The sequence below is a fragment of the Saccoglossus kowalevskii genome, chromosome 8 (assembly GCF_978046115.1).
Source record: "Saccoglossus kowalevskii chromosome 8, keSacKowa6.1, whole genome shotgun sequence".
Taxonomy (NCBI): domain Eukaryota; kingdom Metazoa; phylum Hemichordata; class Enteropneusta; family Harrimaniidae; genus Saccoglossus; species Saccoglossus kowalevskii.
In genome coordinates this window covers 22,943,916-22,962,842 of record NC_140648.1, presented here as the reverse complement: position 1 = coordinate 22,962,842, position 18,927 = coordinate 22,943,916, and the positions used below count along the sequence as shown (strand labels likewise).

The 18,927-nt window shown below is 34.6% G+C and overlaps 1 protein-coding gene across 1 annotated transcript; it reads right to left on the bottom strand.

Annotated features, from left to right (window-relative positions):
- Positions 1-243: 243 nt before the first annotated feature.
- LOC102803987 (cysteine-rich motor neuron 1 protein-like) lies at positions 244-10,209 on the bottom strand. The gene is made up of 10 exons (XM_085502792.1): positions 10,056-10,209; positions 4,670-4,749; positions 4,286-4,313; positions 3,656-3,811; positions 2,308-2,430; positions 2,031-2,106; positions 1,841-1,884; positions 1,117-1,278; positions 935-1,013; positions 244-322 (listed from the first exon to the last, which is right to left on the bottom strand). Exons 6-10 carry the CDS (start codon positions 2,087-2,089, stop codon positions 244-246), a joined length of 423 nt encoding a protein of 140 aa, XP_085358918.1. The 5' UTR covers positions 2,090-2,106; positions 2,308-2,430; positions 3,656-3,811; positions 4,286-4,313; positions 4,670-4,749; positions 10,056-10,209.
- Positions 10,210-18,927: the final 8,718 nt, after the last annotated feature.

The following is an 18,927-nucleotide window of genomic DNA, read 5'->3' as shown; positions in this document are numbered from 1 at the left end:
AATTTATGCGTATTTGAAAAGGACAAAAGAGCGAAAAAGAAAGATCGTTGCGAGAATTGGCAGTCACTGACACGGTTAGACGCCATTCCCAAGTAGCATAGATCATAATGTGATATGTGTCTTTATGAAAATGGGACTCATGGGGTGTATTATCCACTCGCCCTCGATTTGTGGCTCCTACTAGTCCATGACGTCACTAGCGATAATAAACAAGTGATATGTGATAACAAATCTTTTCACATTTCATATGCAGAGGTTAATGGATATACACTTACCACATAACGGTGTGTCCTCACGTGTAATCCTACCGTTTACACATTGACTGAAAAGAAACAAAGTCAACATTATAATGACATCTGGATTATGACAAACATGTGCAACAAGATAACTTGATAACGACAATGCGAAGTAAAGTGACATAGCAGAAATGCCCGGATGTCAAGACGCCCGCAGGAGAACAAACATTAAACTATGTATGACATATGACATCTTCCTCATCTGTGTGATGTATGCAGTATTAGAAGCAATTAAATGACATCAACAATCGAACAAAAACAAGTTTGAATCTAAGTGGAGCAAATATATGTTACCAACCAACAATTTAGACCCCTAAATAAATGTACGAGCACGAGGATTTGAGAGCTGTCAGTTTATATTTGACTTTCAGTTTCTGCGTGACTCATCCCCACTATACTCATTAAAGCCGGTGAACGTTCAGAGGAACGCTTTCTCTATGGGGTCAATCTAAACTAAATAAAAACTGGTGTGAATATATTTTGAATAGGAACGCATAATATCAATATAAACATAATAATGAAAGCCGTTTAAGGTCTTGAATCCCTAAAATGTAATTAATTTATATGGAATGCAAATAAAGATATGCTTCCAAAAGTTCATTTTCATTTTAAATAGTTTCTTGCGCATTTTAACTCACCATGCATAACACTCGTCGTTAATATAGTAATCACCATTTGGTATATAAGCATTATTCACATAGCAGCCCAAAGTAGTATCTGTCGGTACAACAAATATAATATATTAATATTCATAATTGAAAGAGTAAATTTATACTGTCCATACAATTGTGCAAACTGAATTATATTAAAAATATTTTACCATCAGGACAGCACAGAGAATATTTATAGTTGGGATCTCCGAGACAGGAATACCCGGATGGACAGTGTTCTATAATAATGGATCCCGTTTGAGGAGTGGTACCACAAAACACTGTATAACTATGCGAGGTCAAATGAACACCAGCGGGACATGGATGCACATCTATGAAAGGAAAACTTTATAATATAATTTCATTTCTTTATCGCAAGCCAATTTGACATAATACATGAAACACGCTTGTTTAGACAACAATAACAATGTTGTAAAATTGACTGATACTATATCCATGAAGAAGTACTGACTTCAAGATCATTGGAGCTAGATTTATAGTGAGGAAAATCATAAAACTTAATAAAATTTCTAAAAAAAATCTGTATGATTTGATTGCACATGCTGTTAATAAATTATTAATTTGCTTAACTAAAAAGGCATTAGTGTAAGACAGTGATGTGTAGAAGTCTATTCTAAATTACATTTCATCATGTGAGGTAGGTTATGTAAGAATTTATAATATTGTGTCTTGGTTACTGTTAGTGAACATGAACAATCAAACTCCGTGTATTGAGTGCTGGTACCATGATAATTAAATTACTTTGCAATTTTACGTTACAATCTCTGAAATACGAGACATCTTTTATGAACATAGTAATGATTGATAAACGATGAACTAAAAAAGTATTAAATTTAAAGGATTTTGTGGTGGAAACTTTTTAAAGGAACTCACCGCATATCTGTACAATGCACCTAAACGCCGTGCCTTGACACTGACTGAGTAAAGAAAGTAAATTATATATTCAAAATAATAACACATACACAAATAAAACAGAATTCACTGTCGTGTTTACTTTATATTACAATAAACGTGAATATTGAATGAACCGTGACATTATATATTGCATTGTACTCGTACATACCATAGGACACAGTCTATTATGCGATAAGCACCATCTGGCCAGAATGAACCATCACTCATAAGACACCCATACGGCTCTACATAAAATGGGGTTAGCAATATTCAAACGTTACTCCTATTGTTAACCAAGGCGAAACCGAGGTAGAAAATAAGTTATGTCATTGACATTGTATGTCCACTGTTTCTGGGGTGAACTTTGTTGTTATTATATCGACTAAAGCATATATTGAAATTTCATTGTACGAGTACTACAATATACATTGATACCAAATTCTTACTTGTTACAGCAACCTTGCAACAATCATCACAACATTTTTCAGAGATACCGCAGTTCCTGTCACTTATGCACGGGACACATATTTGGTCATCATTACCAATTCTTGGACATTCGCCAAGGTGATCTAAAAATAACAAAGTATGGAACGACAATAGCATCAGAAGTAGGAATATTTGATAAATGCATTTAAAACTCTTTAGCCCAACTGTGAAGAGGAAGTATAAAAATAAACAGAGTACGTGTGTTAAAGTAAGAAATTCCAAGCTTCCGTGATTATAAAACAAAACAAATCTTTAAGAAAACCGAAGCTTCAAAATAAAAGCTATGAGGTTTATACAAACAGCTGACGTGTGAGTGTTATGGGACTTATTTTTATAAATGAAGTGGTGGATATCTAGCGTAATTACGGTATAGAAAGATAATAACTAACAATAATAATAATAATAATAATAATAATAACTAACTTTGCTAAACTACGAACATGCTGAACAAGGCAAACACATCAAACAAATTAAGGAGCAATTCCAAATAAAGTTCTGAAAGATGGATATACACAGCTATTTGTTGTGCCACATTCTCACTCATGTTTTGATATTAAGATCACAGGGTGTATCGTTTAGATTTTCAAATACATGTCAATAGTTTGTAAAAAGCTTAATGAAATATTTGATTTGTTATTAAAATATGTCTATACGCAGACGACACTTTTGACACTAAGTAATCAAGCTTAGCCGAGATAAAAACAGTTTGACAACATGAGGCGGGCAATTCCCAGCCTGAAGACTCGAATCATGATTGCATCTTTATATTTAAGTTTGTTACAACCTCCTTGGTAAAAAGTGTAACTTTGAATGTAGGACTATTGAAATCGTAATATTTTACGATATAACAAGAGTGAAAATATACTGGAACATTTACTTGCGTGCAACAAATTCTTCAGTACGGTTTATTATATCCAAGTCGTATTATAATGAGGTAAATCATCAATGATATTGACTCGTAGTTGTATTATTAACTATTTTTGACGTATTACAAAACATACACTTTAATGATTACCACGTCGATCTAGTTTGCGATTAACCCGAATGCATAATTTGAGCTGTGGAATAATGAACATTAAACCAGTAAACAAAGGTAAGTCTGCTGAAACATTTCTGTGTTGCAATGTTGCAATAACATATCCAACCATAAATCCTCAAACAAAAGTCTTATAGGGAAATCTACATGTCCAAGAACACAAAACAATTGATTGACAACCATTGATAAAACGGCACACAAAAACAAAACAAAACTACATAGTCAATAAATAAGATGGTACTCAATGGTATAATCAGTTATGGTATAATTACCCGAACAATCCAATACATTGCCGTCAGCATCATAGTATATAGCGTTACAACCACCGCAGTAATCAGCTTCACATCCAGCATAAGGAAGTTCGCATGACGTCACATCACATGGATCCACTAAGCAGTTAACCAATGATCCATCGGAACATCTCAATTCTAGAATAATATTTCAAATATATGAAATGACTTTCAACAACACAGTCGTCACTACAATCTATATGATGCCTGATATACTTTATAAACTATTGTTATTATAATAGTATTTCAAACTATTTTACAAACATTTCACTAAAAAGGGTCAAAGCTTGGAGGTAAAAAGAATCAAGGAAGATAAATGGGCTTCAAAGTATGCAACCATAGAGGTATATACCTCCATGATGCAACCAAGAGAAAATACGAGTTTGTAAAAAAAAAATGAGCCCGAGCTATAATATAACATCCCACGAATGCAGATTAGGATATAATTCATATCACTATTAAACAAAGCTCTCCAAATATATTGATATTGATTTGGATAATATCTTATCCAGGCTATCACTTCACACTATCGATATTTGTAACACACCGTGTAGTTTTAAATAATCGGGAATATCGTGTTAATACGTTGAAACAATGAACACAAATACTCACCAGCAGTGGCGCTTATTATTTCAACTTGCTGGTGTGTCGAGAAAAAGAAAAGTACGGCGTTAAGTTTACACTGAGGGAGGCAATAGATGTGATATACAACGTGAATTTGAAAAGGCATGTGTAATCAGGACGTAAAATGTATAGAGAGAGTAAAATTGTTATTATACTACATACACTTGTGTTTTTGCACTATCTAATGTTTTTTCACTTAGGTATTGAAATGTTCCCAATATACAGTGTATTGGTAACGTGCATTCAATTTAAGCTTCTATCGAAACTAAATTTTCGTTTAAGTGGCCGAAGACAATCAGGAGGAATATATATATATATAAACATACACGTATATACAACAACGGAAATGAGTATGTATTTATTTATACTTACCCTTACACCGCGTGCATTTGCACAGGCAATTACGCATGTGTAAACTACCAATAATAAACTTAACTTCGTGTTGCAGACAACTGAATGAAAACATGGTGAAAATTTTAGTGTGATAAAAAGCGTAAATTAATAAAGGCGATAAAATAAAGCGCACCGATTCGCGGAATACTATGAGCAACAGCCAATGAGACTATACTAGTACACACCCAAGCAAACTGATTAATATTTGTCGAAAGAACATACGTCACCGTGTAACTCATTTCCACATTAAGGTCATTGCTGCCGAATACAATGCATATTAAAATGTATTTATGTTTTGATACAACGAGCGATCAGATTTAAAGCGTAACGAATCAGATTATTATTTCTCTGGGTCTGAAGTTATACATACGTTAGGATTTTCGTTAGTATTTCGTTACTCGTTTAAAATTTACATGAAAGAACGTACTCTCGCAGAAGGATATCAAATAGAACACCTGATTGGTTGGTTGGCTGGCTGGTTTGTTCATTGCAATTCGGATTAAGCGTAAACATTGTTTATTTATTTAACATATTACACAAATTGTTTTTCATTGCGAGGTATAGCCTCAAGGGTATGTCCGTCACCATGTTGATTTCAAAAACATTCACACTGTGCTGAGACAAATACAATTCGGGTTTTCACGAAAATACACGATGGACAGCGAATCAATATTCAGTTAACGCGTTAACGCTGAAGGTTTGCTTGTTCGGTAATACTTTCAGTCCTTATTTTCTAAGCTAACAACTTCGATATTATGAGTCTACGATGCGAAGTACCACATCGACCGAGTGTGGATTCATACCACACTAGCTAGTCACTGTAATGACAGATTGTTGTTAACATAGGGAAAACCTTCTAAAAGCGCGGGCATGTCACATTTTTTAAGTTAATTTAACTCGCGTAAAAATTCAATTTTGACAAAACTTTTAATGATAGGAAGATTCAAATAAATACGTTGTAGTCATTCGTGTTTACGAATTTTAGAAGCATCTATCTGGTCAAAAACATAGAAAGGCCGACAAATCCTGAAACGTATGCAATCAGAAATGTTCGAGTACAGCGTAATGCTGGTTTATTTTTACCCATGGCAGAAATCGAACAATTTGAAATTTGAACAGACCTTGGCAGTAGGTCTGTTTTTGCTAGCTGAGATTTGAAATGTTTTCATTAGTTGTAACGCATTTTAGTACAAAACATTAAAATACTGTATTGTTTTTTTTCCGTAAAAGCCCCGTTTTTTCATGAAATTTATGCAAATGTGTCGATGTCACGGTCTATTGTTCACGTTGGAAAGCAAAAAAAGAGATCGGCGATTTAGCCAGAGATTGCGTCTCAAAATCGCCCTACGTATATAATCACGAATATTACTACATAACGGTTTTATTGTGAAATAAATAACCTTAGCAATCGATTGTTTATATTCGCATAGTATTATATGAACACAAAATTATTCGAATTTATACGTATCACAGTAAAAATATTAATAGAAGTTCGATTTTAAATGTGTAATTTCGTTCTCGCTGTACAGTAGGACTGCCATGTGACTTAAGGCCGTGACACCTAACTTCATGTCAAGTCTCATGCGTGCTAAGTAAGTAACACATAAAGTACGCATCTACTTATTAAATATGCACCAACAACATTTCATAAGACTAACCTTAAAATTGGACCGTCATCTGCCGTGTGTGTACTATGGTAAAAAATCGCTACTTTATACACTAATACTTGCTTTGTCGGTACATGAAATATTGATTAGTTATCAAAATAATAATCCAACTAGTATCGTTATTAATACGGATTTTTCAAAAAAATGCCAACACATGTTTGTAATTTATGTAAACAATAGACGTAATAAAATAACAAAGTGTACGCCATACGATACTTGAGAGAACATATTGCATCTGGTTAGTGATTAGTTTGCTTGTTTCTCGTTTTTTTTATTAATTAAGGATTATTAAAGTTTCAGGAAAGAAAGCAAGTATGTTTGAGGAAAAAGTTAATTTCCAACTCTATTATTTGCGTGGGTGCAAAGTTATTTATTCTTCAACATAAATTACAAATACATAGTAAAATTGCACATGCTGTACTGCGAGTGTATCGGTCGCACTATCACGTTTGGTTCAATTATAAAAACATATCTTTTCAGTTATTAATCATGTTTTTAATAGAATCCCATGTGAAATAGGTAATAAAGGGTTTTGAATTATGATTGTTGAAAAATTCTGGATAATACGCATACTGGGTTTGTGATGTGCGTATTTTTGCAAGTTTTCCAGTGGCGTAATGTAATGTGATTGACTGATTCACGGTTGACATTTAATTCAAGCAAACAAATAATTAAACAAAACAGAATAGTTACTTGCGCATTTATAAAGATCGCGGCATTTAAATATTTTAGAAACGCAATAAACCTAAGACAGCAAAGTAACGCATTTGAGGTTGAAATTATTTACGTTATTGTCTGCGTTTTCCATATTTTTAAAATTCCACTTCGAGACCATATGAATCCATGTGACGTAGGCATGATATATTAAATAGCTGTTGGAACATTTCTATTCATAAAAAAACGGTTTATCTACAAGCTTGACTACAGATAACGAAATGACAGATAAATTGATGACACAGGAATGTACGTGTCCTCCGATACACCTGTGCTACAAATCGCGCCACCTAGCGGCGATGCAACACAATAAAAGAAGAATCCCTTTTCTTTCTGAACACGAGTTTTGTATCGTCGTCGCCTGTTTTTCAACCTATTTTTTTGAGAACTAGTTTATATGATGAGCGTTAGTAATAAAATATCCAGTAAACCTGTTTTGCTTTGTATTTTTTATTACAAACAAATATTTGCCGCTGGCTTTTTCGTTTCCATTCGGTGTTTGGCTGCATTCCCATGGCGTGGATTATATCTGCTGACAATACGTCTACGCATTCGTTATTACGTGTGCGCATATTATGGTTCAAATGAATACAGGCGGCAAATGAATACGTTGGTCGTTTCTAGCGGGCGCTTTTTACATGTATGTTTTATGTGTCAGCCTACATGTGTTGCCACGTCATTACAATTGTTGAAATATTGTGTTTCTAGAATAAAAAATACTACAGTCAGTCTTTGAATCCGAATCAATGGCTCATGCCGTACATATAGTCTCGCTTGTCAGACTTTGAATTTGCAATACTCGATGATACTGGATCCCCTAGGGCACCACTCGCGGTGAAGCTGCGTGAAATCGTGCTCTTGTATTACCATTTCAGATATACAGCCAATATTTGTATTAACCAATTGCCCAATATATATATACATAATGTTATCCAAAAATCTACATTCTCTTTAGATAACTGGATCGTTATTTGATGCAGGGAATCTCTTCCAAAATAACCGATTCTTGTTTTCACCAGCTGCTTGACATTCACGTACAGCCTCTTTAACGACCAGCATTATATCTATATATTCTGTCCATTTTATGTGCATGATTATTTGGTATTATTGACACAACATCTAGTAAACAATAAGGAAAATAAATTGCTCTACGTTAATGATGTATCTATATGTACTACTGACGAGAAGCTCAAAATAAAATTTACAATACAATTTTACATCACAATTAAACAAACGAATATATATGAATATATATATGAATATATATCCTACATTCCATGGAGTGTGAGCTGTAGCTCAATAAATGAATTGTTCACATGACAGTTTACATGCTGATTTATTTCGGGCTATTTTTTCTAATTATCACTGAATCGGGATTGAACATAGGCGTGATTCTGCCAAATAGTGCGATGTATAATTAACGCACAATCTTAAGTGGTCAAACTTAACCAGACTGTATTGCAGATTCCACGTCTAAACAAAATCTCACGGAATTTCTCAAAAATTTACACATGATTTACTATCGACAGGATAACGTAATTAAATATCAGGCGACAATATCCATAAAAAAACAATACTCTGTGACCCCAAACCGTTTATCGTCGGGATACGCTGTATATTATAGGACGGATTCGGTGTACTGTATCAATTATTAATTAATGGTATTCAGATTGTAATCCTGCAAACAATTTCGTTTATAATATATATCCCTGTAATACCACTTGTTAGCCTGCATTATGCTTTCATCTCAAATACAGTGGTGTACAATGTTCCCATGATGGCATCCTCCGAAATATTACATTTCAATATCCAAGTATATTCATATGCTTACGAGATTCTGTCAGGCAAAACATGTTGCATGAAATTCTCGTGTATTTTAATCTGTCCAATTTAACTTCCGGTTTATTTTGTGACGATAACGAAATGTCTCACTTTTTTGTAAAACCAAACTGGAAAAATAAAAATAAAACTTTGCGATAAATATTTGTTTATGTTGCGACGCATTATGATTAGCAGGATTAGTAGTATAGTTTACACATTGACACCTATTACGTTATCGTCACCTTTATCATTTATAGTATTGTTTCCGTGACTTTTGTTATACTCTACATTTTCGGGCGTGTCGTCAACTTCCATCGTTTGACTATTGTTATCATTATCACCATTTTCATTAATGTCGTTTGCTTCATCAGTTTTATCAAGAGTAGCAATAGTAGACTGATCAACAGGTATTGGTTCAGGGTCGGGCGGGTTTTACTATTTGGAAGAGAATGATCGCGAACTGGGTCGTTTGAAGTTTGCTGTTGACTTACTGGGCAGTTTCTCACATGTCCCTTTTTTGAGACCTGTGACAAACAATATCATCAGTTGACAAGTAGATACGATAGTGCCGCTTCTCATGAGTGAAATTAATGACACTGTCAAATTTATTATTGTCGCACAACATATAAACTTGGCGGCGAAAGGATTTGTGGAATTAAGCGCAAATTTCTAACAACGCGGCCATACTTTGACAGTTCAGTTTGAATAATGTGATTTAGTATATATGGGGGTACACCTGAGAGAATTATTTTAGTGGCAGGTTTAACAAGGGGTTGCACTTGGGTAAAGCAGTCTCCCACTGACAGGCCAGCTGTACAAAAAGTTTCCACAGCGTTCACAGAGTCGAGAAAAACAATAACACTTCCGCTCACTCGGGAAGCGGCAATAATATTCACAGGTTTGAGAATAACACAAATACTTTTAACATATGCATCAATTGATTCACATTTCAGACCATGCTTACATGTTAGCCCTGCAAAATGGTTAACACGTGTACTCGCCGTGGAGGCCGCCATCTTGGAAAGGCCCCACGACGAGCAAACTAAAAGTGAAAAACAAAATCAACTAAAATACGGTAGATTTTTACCGAGAAAACAAAATGTATAAACGGCAGTAACTAAGAAGTATTTACAAAACGTATTGGAATAAAATTAGTCACTTACTAAGTATTTGAAGCAGAGAAAACGTGTTTTTGCACAGCTCTAACAACGCGTGCCACTCATGCGTAGTTAGTTAATTGGTTGGTTAGAATAGCTGCTTTTCACCTTTGACACGCAGATCGCCGCAAACCAACCGATCTGACACATACCGCGCGTGGAACTATGGGAAAAGTGGTCGGAACTATTGCCACACTGTGCCAACACAGATGGCGCTATTCGGTTGGTTTGCGGCGATCTGCTTGTCAATACAATTGAGAAACATTAGACCTTTAACCTCGCAATTTACATACATGTGTTGTGCGGTATTTTAATTGATCAATTCATTAAAGATTCAATCTTGCTAAAAATAAGGAGAGAATGTGTTCAAAACAAGAAAAAAATACTTGTATATAGTTCCACGGAAGAAACGCTGACTAAAATGGTGGATGATTGATATTTAGCCTTCAGAGGCTAGTTATGCGTCATAAGACACAGGTCTGTGCTGAATAGCGCCACCTGTGTTGACACAATGGCTTCTCACAAACAATTGTCATAGTCAAATGATATAGTATATTTGATTGCAGATAAAAAAAAAAACTAATAAACACACGTGAAATTATACATGGTTTTATTACAAATCTGCACCATCATGAAATCCCTAGTTAACACAGACCAAAGACAGAATTGCCAGAGAGGGCGGCAAAACTAGAATTACTTCCAATGTCATGTTATTTAACTAAATCTATGATGATATACCGATGAAGTTTACACTTGATAACATTCTCTTGTAATTTATTTTGGTGTTTTCTATAAAATAATTTATCATGTGAGTGTACAGGTTACAGCCAGGTTAAAGCCAGGTTACAGCGGTATAAACACGAGACGTGTGTCCCTTGCAAGGGTTATTTCGCAGTAACACTCTCTCTTAATATTTTATTTTATTGAACAAAACACCAGAAAATAAGCAAGAGACTATACAAAAGTCTAATTGATTTACTCTTTAATGTAATTTTCACTGATTCATTTCATGATAAGAATAAATTAGGTAATTATGAAACAGTAAATGCTACTGATACAGGGAACATTTATAAAATTATTACCGTAACGAGGAAATAATTTGACATCATCATTATAACAACTCTTCATCTGTACTGTATCTCAAATCATATGTTACTAAGTGCCCGCGTAATTAAATAATCCACTAAACAAAATGTTAATCTTTGGAGTATAGAAATGGAATAACATCTCAAGCCCATATGTGTTTGATTAGGAGGTGACATAACTATAACTGACATACTCGAATTTACCTTTAATAACAGGCCTTGTTTACTTTAGTTATTACAACAGGTATATCGTATGATGCGCTTATACTGCCCAACGCCGTTGCTTTACATTCGCTTTTGTACAGTAAGGCAGAGTGTCGGAATTTATTGTCATTTTAACGTCAACTATTCTATTGATACACGTATAGATTTATATGGATAATTTTAGGTAATCAAGATGCGGACGCTACCAGTTTTATTGAGAATATCGATTGGGGCAGCATGTAGTTTTATTGTATGCAGGGCTGTGGTGAGTATGTCATGTTATCGAGCATAGATTAGATTTCAGAATATCTTTCTTAAACGTCTGTTACCCAAAAAAAAAACAAACATTGTGATAATATACATTGTTATCGCACATTTTTTTTATACTACATGTTATTGCAAACCGATGTTAATGGAATTGGAAATTAGATCTGTGTCATAAAAAACGACATTTAACATTTCAATTACCCTCTCTCTCTGACCCGTGTATTTGTATATTGTTTAATTACTTTCATACTTATACAGTGCTCAAAAAATGTTCATTTCCAGGACACATTCACCCGCCCCGACGGTACCAACTCTGTACAATGTCTAACGAACCCCTGTGAAGTCTCTCAGTGCGAGCGATATCCATACGCACGATGCGAGGTTGATTATTGTGGGGGATGTAAGACAACATTCATCGACGATGATGGTAGCGTATTGGACTGCTCTGGTAATAACTATTATACACTGACAGGCTTTAACAGCTACATTATAATTCATTATATATATATACTATCCAGATACAAATTATGCGAGTCAGAAAATAAATAAACAAACAAACAAACATACAACTAGTTTCAGATGATAATATATTTGATATGATATGTTTTCTCAAATATAACGCTCAGCCATATTAGTATATTTGTAGAAATATAAACCCGATAATCATGACCGATTTCTTATGTTCACCTATTAATTCATTTTCAGAACAAAATGATGATCCATGTGCGACAATAAGATGTGGATTTTATGCATAGTGCAAAAGGGGTAGATGCGTTTTGAATAATCAGAAGTATTCGGCATATTGCATATTATACGCACGCCCAAAATTACAGTACTTCCATGTGCGTGTTCTCGTTAAATCATATATAAACCAAACTTTGTTCTTTTACATATTTCAGCGACATACGCGACAGATGCCATTCCCCAGGACACGTTCATTTGCCCAGATGGCACTAAGTCTGTACAATGTCCGACAAACCCCTGCGACGTCACTCAGTGCAAGCGATATCCATACGCACGATGTGAAGTTGATTACTGTGCGGAATGTAAGGCAAAGGTTACCAATGATGATGGTAGCGTACTGGATTGTGCCGGTAAATTTAAGTTTGCATATAAGCTGTATGTCAGGCAGGCTATAGCATTTGCATCATGATTTGGTATCTATAGTAACTGAAACAAAACGAGGTGGCCAGGAACTAAATAAATAAACAAACTTTCTAGATACACAAGTAAGACAATGGGATATGATAGTTTCATCTATAAAAAATAAATAATCTGGAGCGGATAGACATTTTTCTGAAGCATAGCGCTTAGCCACTGCATGCTTTTGGGAATAAATCCCCGATAATTTTTTATAGTATTTCAGGCAGTGTGGCTAGACTTAAATTTAGTGACTGATTGCCTTAGATTAACTAATTTAATTCATTTTCAGGACAAAATCCCGATCCATGTGCGTCGATGAGATGCGGATTTTATGCGCAGTGCAAATGGGGTAGATGCGTCTGTCCATTCGTGTGTTATAAAGGGTATATACCAGTGTGTGGCTCTGACGGTAATACTTATCGAAACGAATGCTCATTGCGTGTAACCGCCTGCACAAACCGACAAAATATATATGTACAGCATATGAAAAAGTGTCAGCATGGTATGCATATATATATATTTTTACAGTTTCCCTTTGATTAATGAGAAGTATCCGACATATAATACAGAAGTGCACAGCCACATTTCCATCTGCATAATATTGTTCTTGAAGTATATCCTCAAAATTTATATTTCATGCCGTACTGTTATACGGCGCATCAAAACTGTACGAGTATAAGATTTAACGTGTATGTTCTACGTATGATATAATTATTTTGTATTTCACAGATAAGAATCGATGTACAGGTTTGTCACATTCAGGTCACTGTAGAGCAATGCTACTACGATGGTATTTCGACCAATCAACGGGAACGTGTGAACCTTTTATCTACTCGGGGTGTGGAGGAAATAGAAACAGGTTCTGGAGCAAGTGGAAATGCAAACAAAAATGCCCGGACTGATTTGCAGTATTGTAATATCTCTGCCGCGATGTTTTTCATCTTCTTGGCTGTGAATGTTCACTTGCAGAAACTATTGATTGCCCTTTATATAGCAATATAGTTATTCACGAGTAGTTTTACGAGTGAATTTTGACAATGCCATCGGATATTTGATTATTGAGTTCATGCAATATAAACCTTGGATGTATTAATGTGTAATAAATTGATACTATATGAAAAATAATAAATTACTTTTTGTGAAGATCAAACATATTTTTTTTAAATTAGCTTTGACACTTAGTTGCAATTGCAATTGTTTTTCAAAACAAAAATTATAACAGTATATATAGTTAGCAAATTTATAAAGTCGAAAAAAATAAATCATTAGTTATCTTCCCTTGGAGATAATCTTTCAATACAACGAAGTTTGTATATGGAATTCAAAGGAAAATTTCGCTTGATTTAAGTATACTTACCTGTTGCAATACGATTAACCAGCATAGCCATTCAAACATCAGTGGTATCCTAATCGTCATTTTTTTGGGCCGTGATATGACATACATGACAACGTGTATCCATTTTATCAACGTGCATTCCCCTCATTGAGTAAGTAATTTGTAATATATGATTATTATCATATGATTAAAAAATGTGTACAATAAACACGAATTGCGTGTCGAGACATATATTAAACTTATTGAGTTTGCTTTAATAATTATACTAGTATAGGAAATCAGTGATTATAACTTTGACAAACTCAAAATTCATAAAAAGAACACTGAAAACTAATTACATTTGGCATGGTATGATATACCGAATTCTTTATAGAAGGTACCTAGGATATTTTTTCTTTTTGCGGCAAAGTAATAATAAACTCTTGGCTTTCAAGTACACGAGTCAATTTACTTTGAAGACCAAATTTTGAAAAGTGTAATTATTACATAGTGAAATTGTCTATGTACTTCAAATAGTCTTGATTTTGTATGTTGAATTATTCAATGTAAATGCTATTAATACCAGGATGTTGGTACAGCTAATATGCGGTTAACATAGCCATTGAATTTAATAGGCATTTTGTCTGAAGTTCCCAGGACATCGCTGATACGTACGCAGATCGACTTCGTTATTTAGTATGTACATCTTTACAGATTGGAAGAGTCCAATTTGTTTATCAATCAATTAATGGTAGTGTGTGTGGAAAATTCATTGACACGTTTTACAAATGCTAGGTTAATTGAGTCGATATATTGGACTATTATAAACGAGAATACCCTGAATTTATTCAATTTGTACTGAGTTGTACTCCTGATCAAAACAAGAACATTGACTTATTAATAGGTTGCACGACAATTGGATGATCGGGGAATTTTGACGAGTTGCCAAGCGACGAGGTATAATACGAAGATGTAGAATAACACAGCGCATTATTGCGTGGTGACGTGTATTTACCTAGATACAACTTTGGACAGGGTTTAATTGATCTGCAACATACTGTCTAAATACAATTAGAAGAAGATGCAATTGGCGATTAGAAAGTCCGTAAATAGAAGTACTTTTTATTATCAAGTTACCAGCGTTTAAAAACCAAGTATGTGTAAAACATAAGCTCAAAACCGTTTCATATTCAGTATTGTATAATTCCTTGTATGGTTGGAAAAAACATCCCTGAAAAATAAAACATCCCTGAAAAATATACGTTACCCATGTACCTTTTGTCTGTGAATAGTGATAACAATTTTCATAAATAATATTTAATGATCGTGACATCAACAATGTTGTGCCACTGTGTGGGACCAGACGTTACTATTATGTATGGATAGATATCACGTTCTTTTACGCCGTGGCATTGTATGTGAGATGACAGTCCGTACACGTATGACCTGAAAGTAATAACCTCGCCCATTCAGGAATTCACTCCTTTATTATTATTTATTAATATGTTATGTTGTTATTATGTACTTAATATGTAAAATCCACAAGTTTCTTGCCCAGAGTCGAATTATTCTGAATCTTGCCTTTGAACTAAATCTCTTAACAAGCGCGGCTATCGCAATGTTTTTTTTTCAAACGTGTTCTGTTTAACTCGCTGGACACGCCTATAGAGAGATACCCTACCATAAATTAATACTAGCTCACTGTCAGAGTGATATATCCATGGACAGAATATAATAATTACTAGAGGCAGAACAAGTGTAAATAATGAGCACATATACATTATGTACGAGTGAGTTTAAAATGCTCCGAATGCAATTTACTGTATTAAGTTATGCATAATCAAAGATTGCAAAAATTAGTTGAGGGTAAAGCAAGTTAATTCAGTGGGAAAAAAGTCACAATTGATGATCATATATAACATTATGTTGCTGAAGTTACCGTGATTAACGTGTATTTAAGCTAAACAAAGAGCATCGTCCGAAGTCATGCACGGCATATAATGGTTTTATACGTTCTACTAGATCGTGTGGTAATTACTGATCTCACACAAACACGGCATACAAATCACCAAGTAATAGCACAATAGTGATTTGGAACATGTTACATATTGTTTTAACCACAAGGAAGACCATAGTAAGATTGAAGTTATTTTTTTCTATTTTTGCACCAGTTTAGTCTCCGTCAAGGTAATTTTTTTTCATCTGCATATATTTTGCCCAATAATCAACACAGATATTTCTATTAGCGTAGATTGGTCCTCGTATTCTCTCCCAGTACATGCGGTAGGCAGTTTTTATTTGTAACGTACATTTCAAAAACGCACACTATCTAATCATTTTATATAACGTTGGTTCCTGGAACACTTTTTTTTAACACGTGCGAATCAATCACATGCGATACAATGTTGGATAACAAAATTATAACTTGGGACATCAATCATATAGAATAACGTGATTCATTAACAGATTATTAAAGTGTGTGGCAACGTACATTTCACTTGACCTTACGATGACAACATTTCAAATAAATTGCTAATAAATATGACGCAATATTATAATAAATTAAATGCCGTAAATTAAAATGTATTGTTACAGTATTCGTGATTATATCAAACTGACGTATTCGACTTCCGCATGTAATGGAAACATTTGTTTATAACCATGTGTTATCTTATTCCAGCAGTGAAACAGTAACGTAATGTCATATTTAGAGGTAATACGTAACATGGATGGATTGTGAAATAAGAGATTAATAAAAATTCATTTTAGTGTAGGATGCATGCAGCATATATAGAAACTTTCGTATCAAACTGCCCGGGACCATCTATACCTCCTTATTGTGTTTATTTGAAAATATCTATATCCGTACGGCATTATTCTGATTAGATATACATTTACGAATAATGAAATGTTTCGGTGAAATAAATACAAAGTTATAAAATGGCGCTCTAGGTGTGGTGCAGTTACTATGATGAAATTGTTTGCACGTGTCTGTTGATCGACTTAATTAGTTGATTACGAGCGAATGGCTGTGTTATGTCTGTCATCGTTTAGGCCCATTTGAGGTCCTGGACGGAACTCGACTCAGTGATTTGGAACTAATTACGAGATAACCGTCGCTATTCGGACTGCTATTTCTGACAGTTGGTATTCGCAGTTATTAATGTAGTGAACGATTAATCAAAGATATGACGTGTTCAGTACTTAGTGTGATTGGCTGTATGATTGAAGGCCACGCCTTAGAGTCTTAATACTTCTTTGTAATTGGTTAAGGTTTTGAAAGTGAATAAAGTTGTTTTTAGTTGGTCTTGGCGAGTACACCAGGACAGACGCAGTCATGGAGAGTCTTGACGCAGTCTTGGGCGAGTCTTGGGTCAGCCTTGCGATAGTCTTGGGGACTTTTCCCCAGGGCGCTGTGTCTTATAGAGTGCTCGACTGACCGACTAAGACGAGAGTTGAAACGTATTTCGTTGTGTGCATCTTATTTGACTGTAAAGTTTAAGTGACGTTCCCGATCCCGAGTTAGACCACGCCAATTACACAAAATATGTCCATGAAATGTTGTATAAACATGACCATGAAATGTTGTGTAAACAAATGAATATAAAAACAAGCTGTGTTCGCATTTTTAACGCGTGATAATAATTAGTGACAATATTAAATAGTTCAGACAACACATTAACATGTTTGCCTACGTCATCCTGGGATTGTATATTTATAACTTGCTTTTTTCACAGTACGTAAACAATGAAATTGTTTTAACATCAACCGACTTCAACAAAACGAAACGAAAATACACTTATTTCAACACAATCCGTAGTTATCAGGCTGTATATAAACCTAGAGTTGTCATACAACCTTCATGCGTACAGTCACAGTGACAAAATGTTCCTAACTTTGTGACGTCAAACTATATTATATGAGACCAAATCGTGCAACAGTGCCGTTTTAATCGCCGTAATACGAAGATTTCGAACTTGATAACTAAAAATACTCGGTTGGTACAACTATAATAACATATCGCTGAAAAGGATACAATGTCTGCCGATTACCAAAACCTAACGCGCCTAGATGCCACGCGTAACTAACTAAAATTATCATTCAATTCATACGCGTGGTTCACAATTTACAGAAGTTTGCTCATAAAATATCACTTCATAGAGCTGTTTGGTACTCGTGACGTCATGGAATGTTTTATTCACTTATCTTCGGTTTGTGAATAGCACTGACGCGCAATTTATAACCAACTTCCTCAGAAACTAGGAGTACGACTCAACATTCCACGGTGCCGTGATTTGTTTTCTTGTCCTCCTATTAATCATGGCAGTTCCGTGTGGTAAAGTGCATAATGCACATTCTAATGCCCTGTTTGGTGATTTGACAATATATATTGTTTGTAATTATAGTAAATATGAATGTTTAGGATTGGTTCATCAGATATCAGCAAAAGTGCGTTTTCGTCTGAAGTCGCATTTACGGACTCCACTTCATCATTGAATCTGAAGTTTTTCAAGACTCCACAGTTCACTAAACATATTTTTCCCATTCTATATTTCTTGTTTACTTTCTTCGCTAAGCGTATGCTAAACGTTTTGACATTTACTGATTCGTACTGCTCGGCTAGGGGAGATGTTCATAAATGACACTGGAGCCGCGAAACTACGGCTGGTAGGTAAGCGACTCGTTTTATCACTCGGACATTTCAGTAGCCCAGGTGATTCAATTTATGCAAATCATAGCAACGTAGTCGTCGTTTCCACATGGAAACGCATGTCAAATAGTAGGTCTACAAACAAACTTCAGTGACACGCATCATAAACTCATCAAATGCAAATAATGTATCTACTTCTATTATAGATAATGA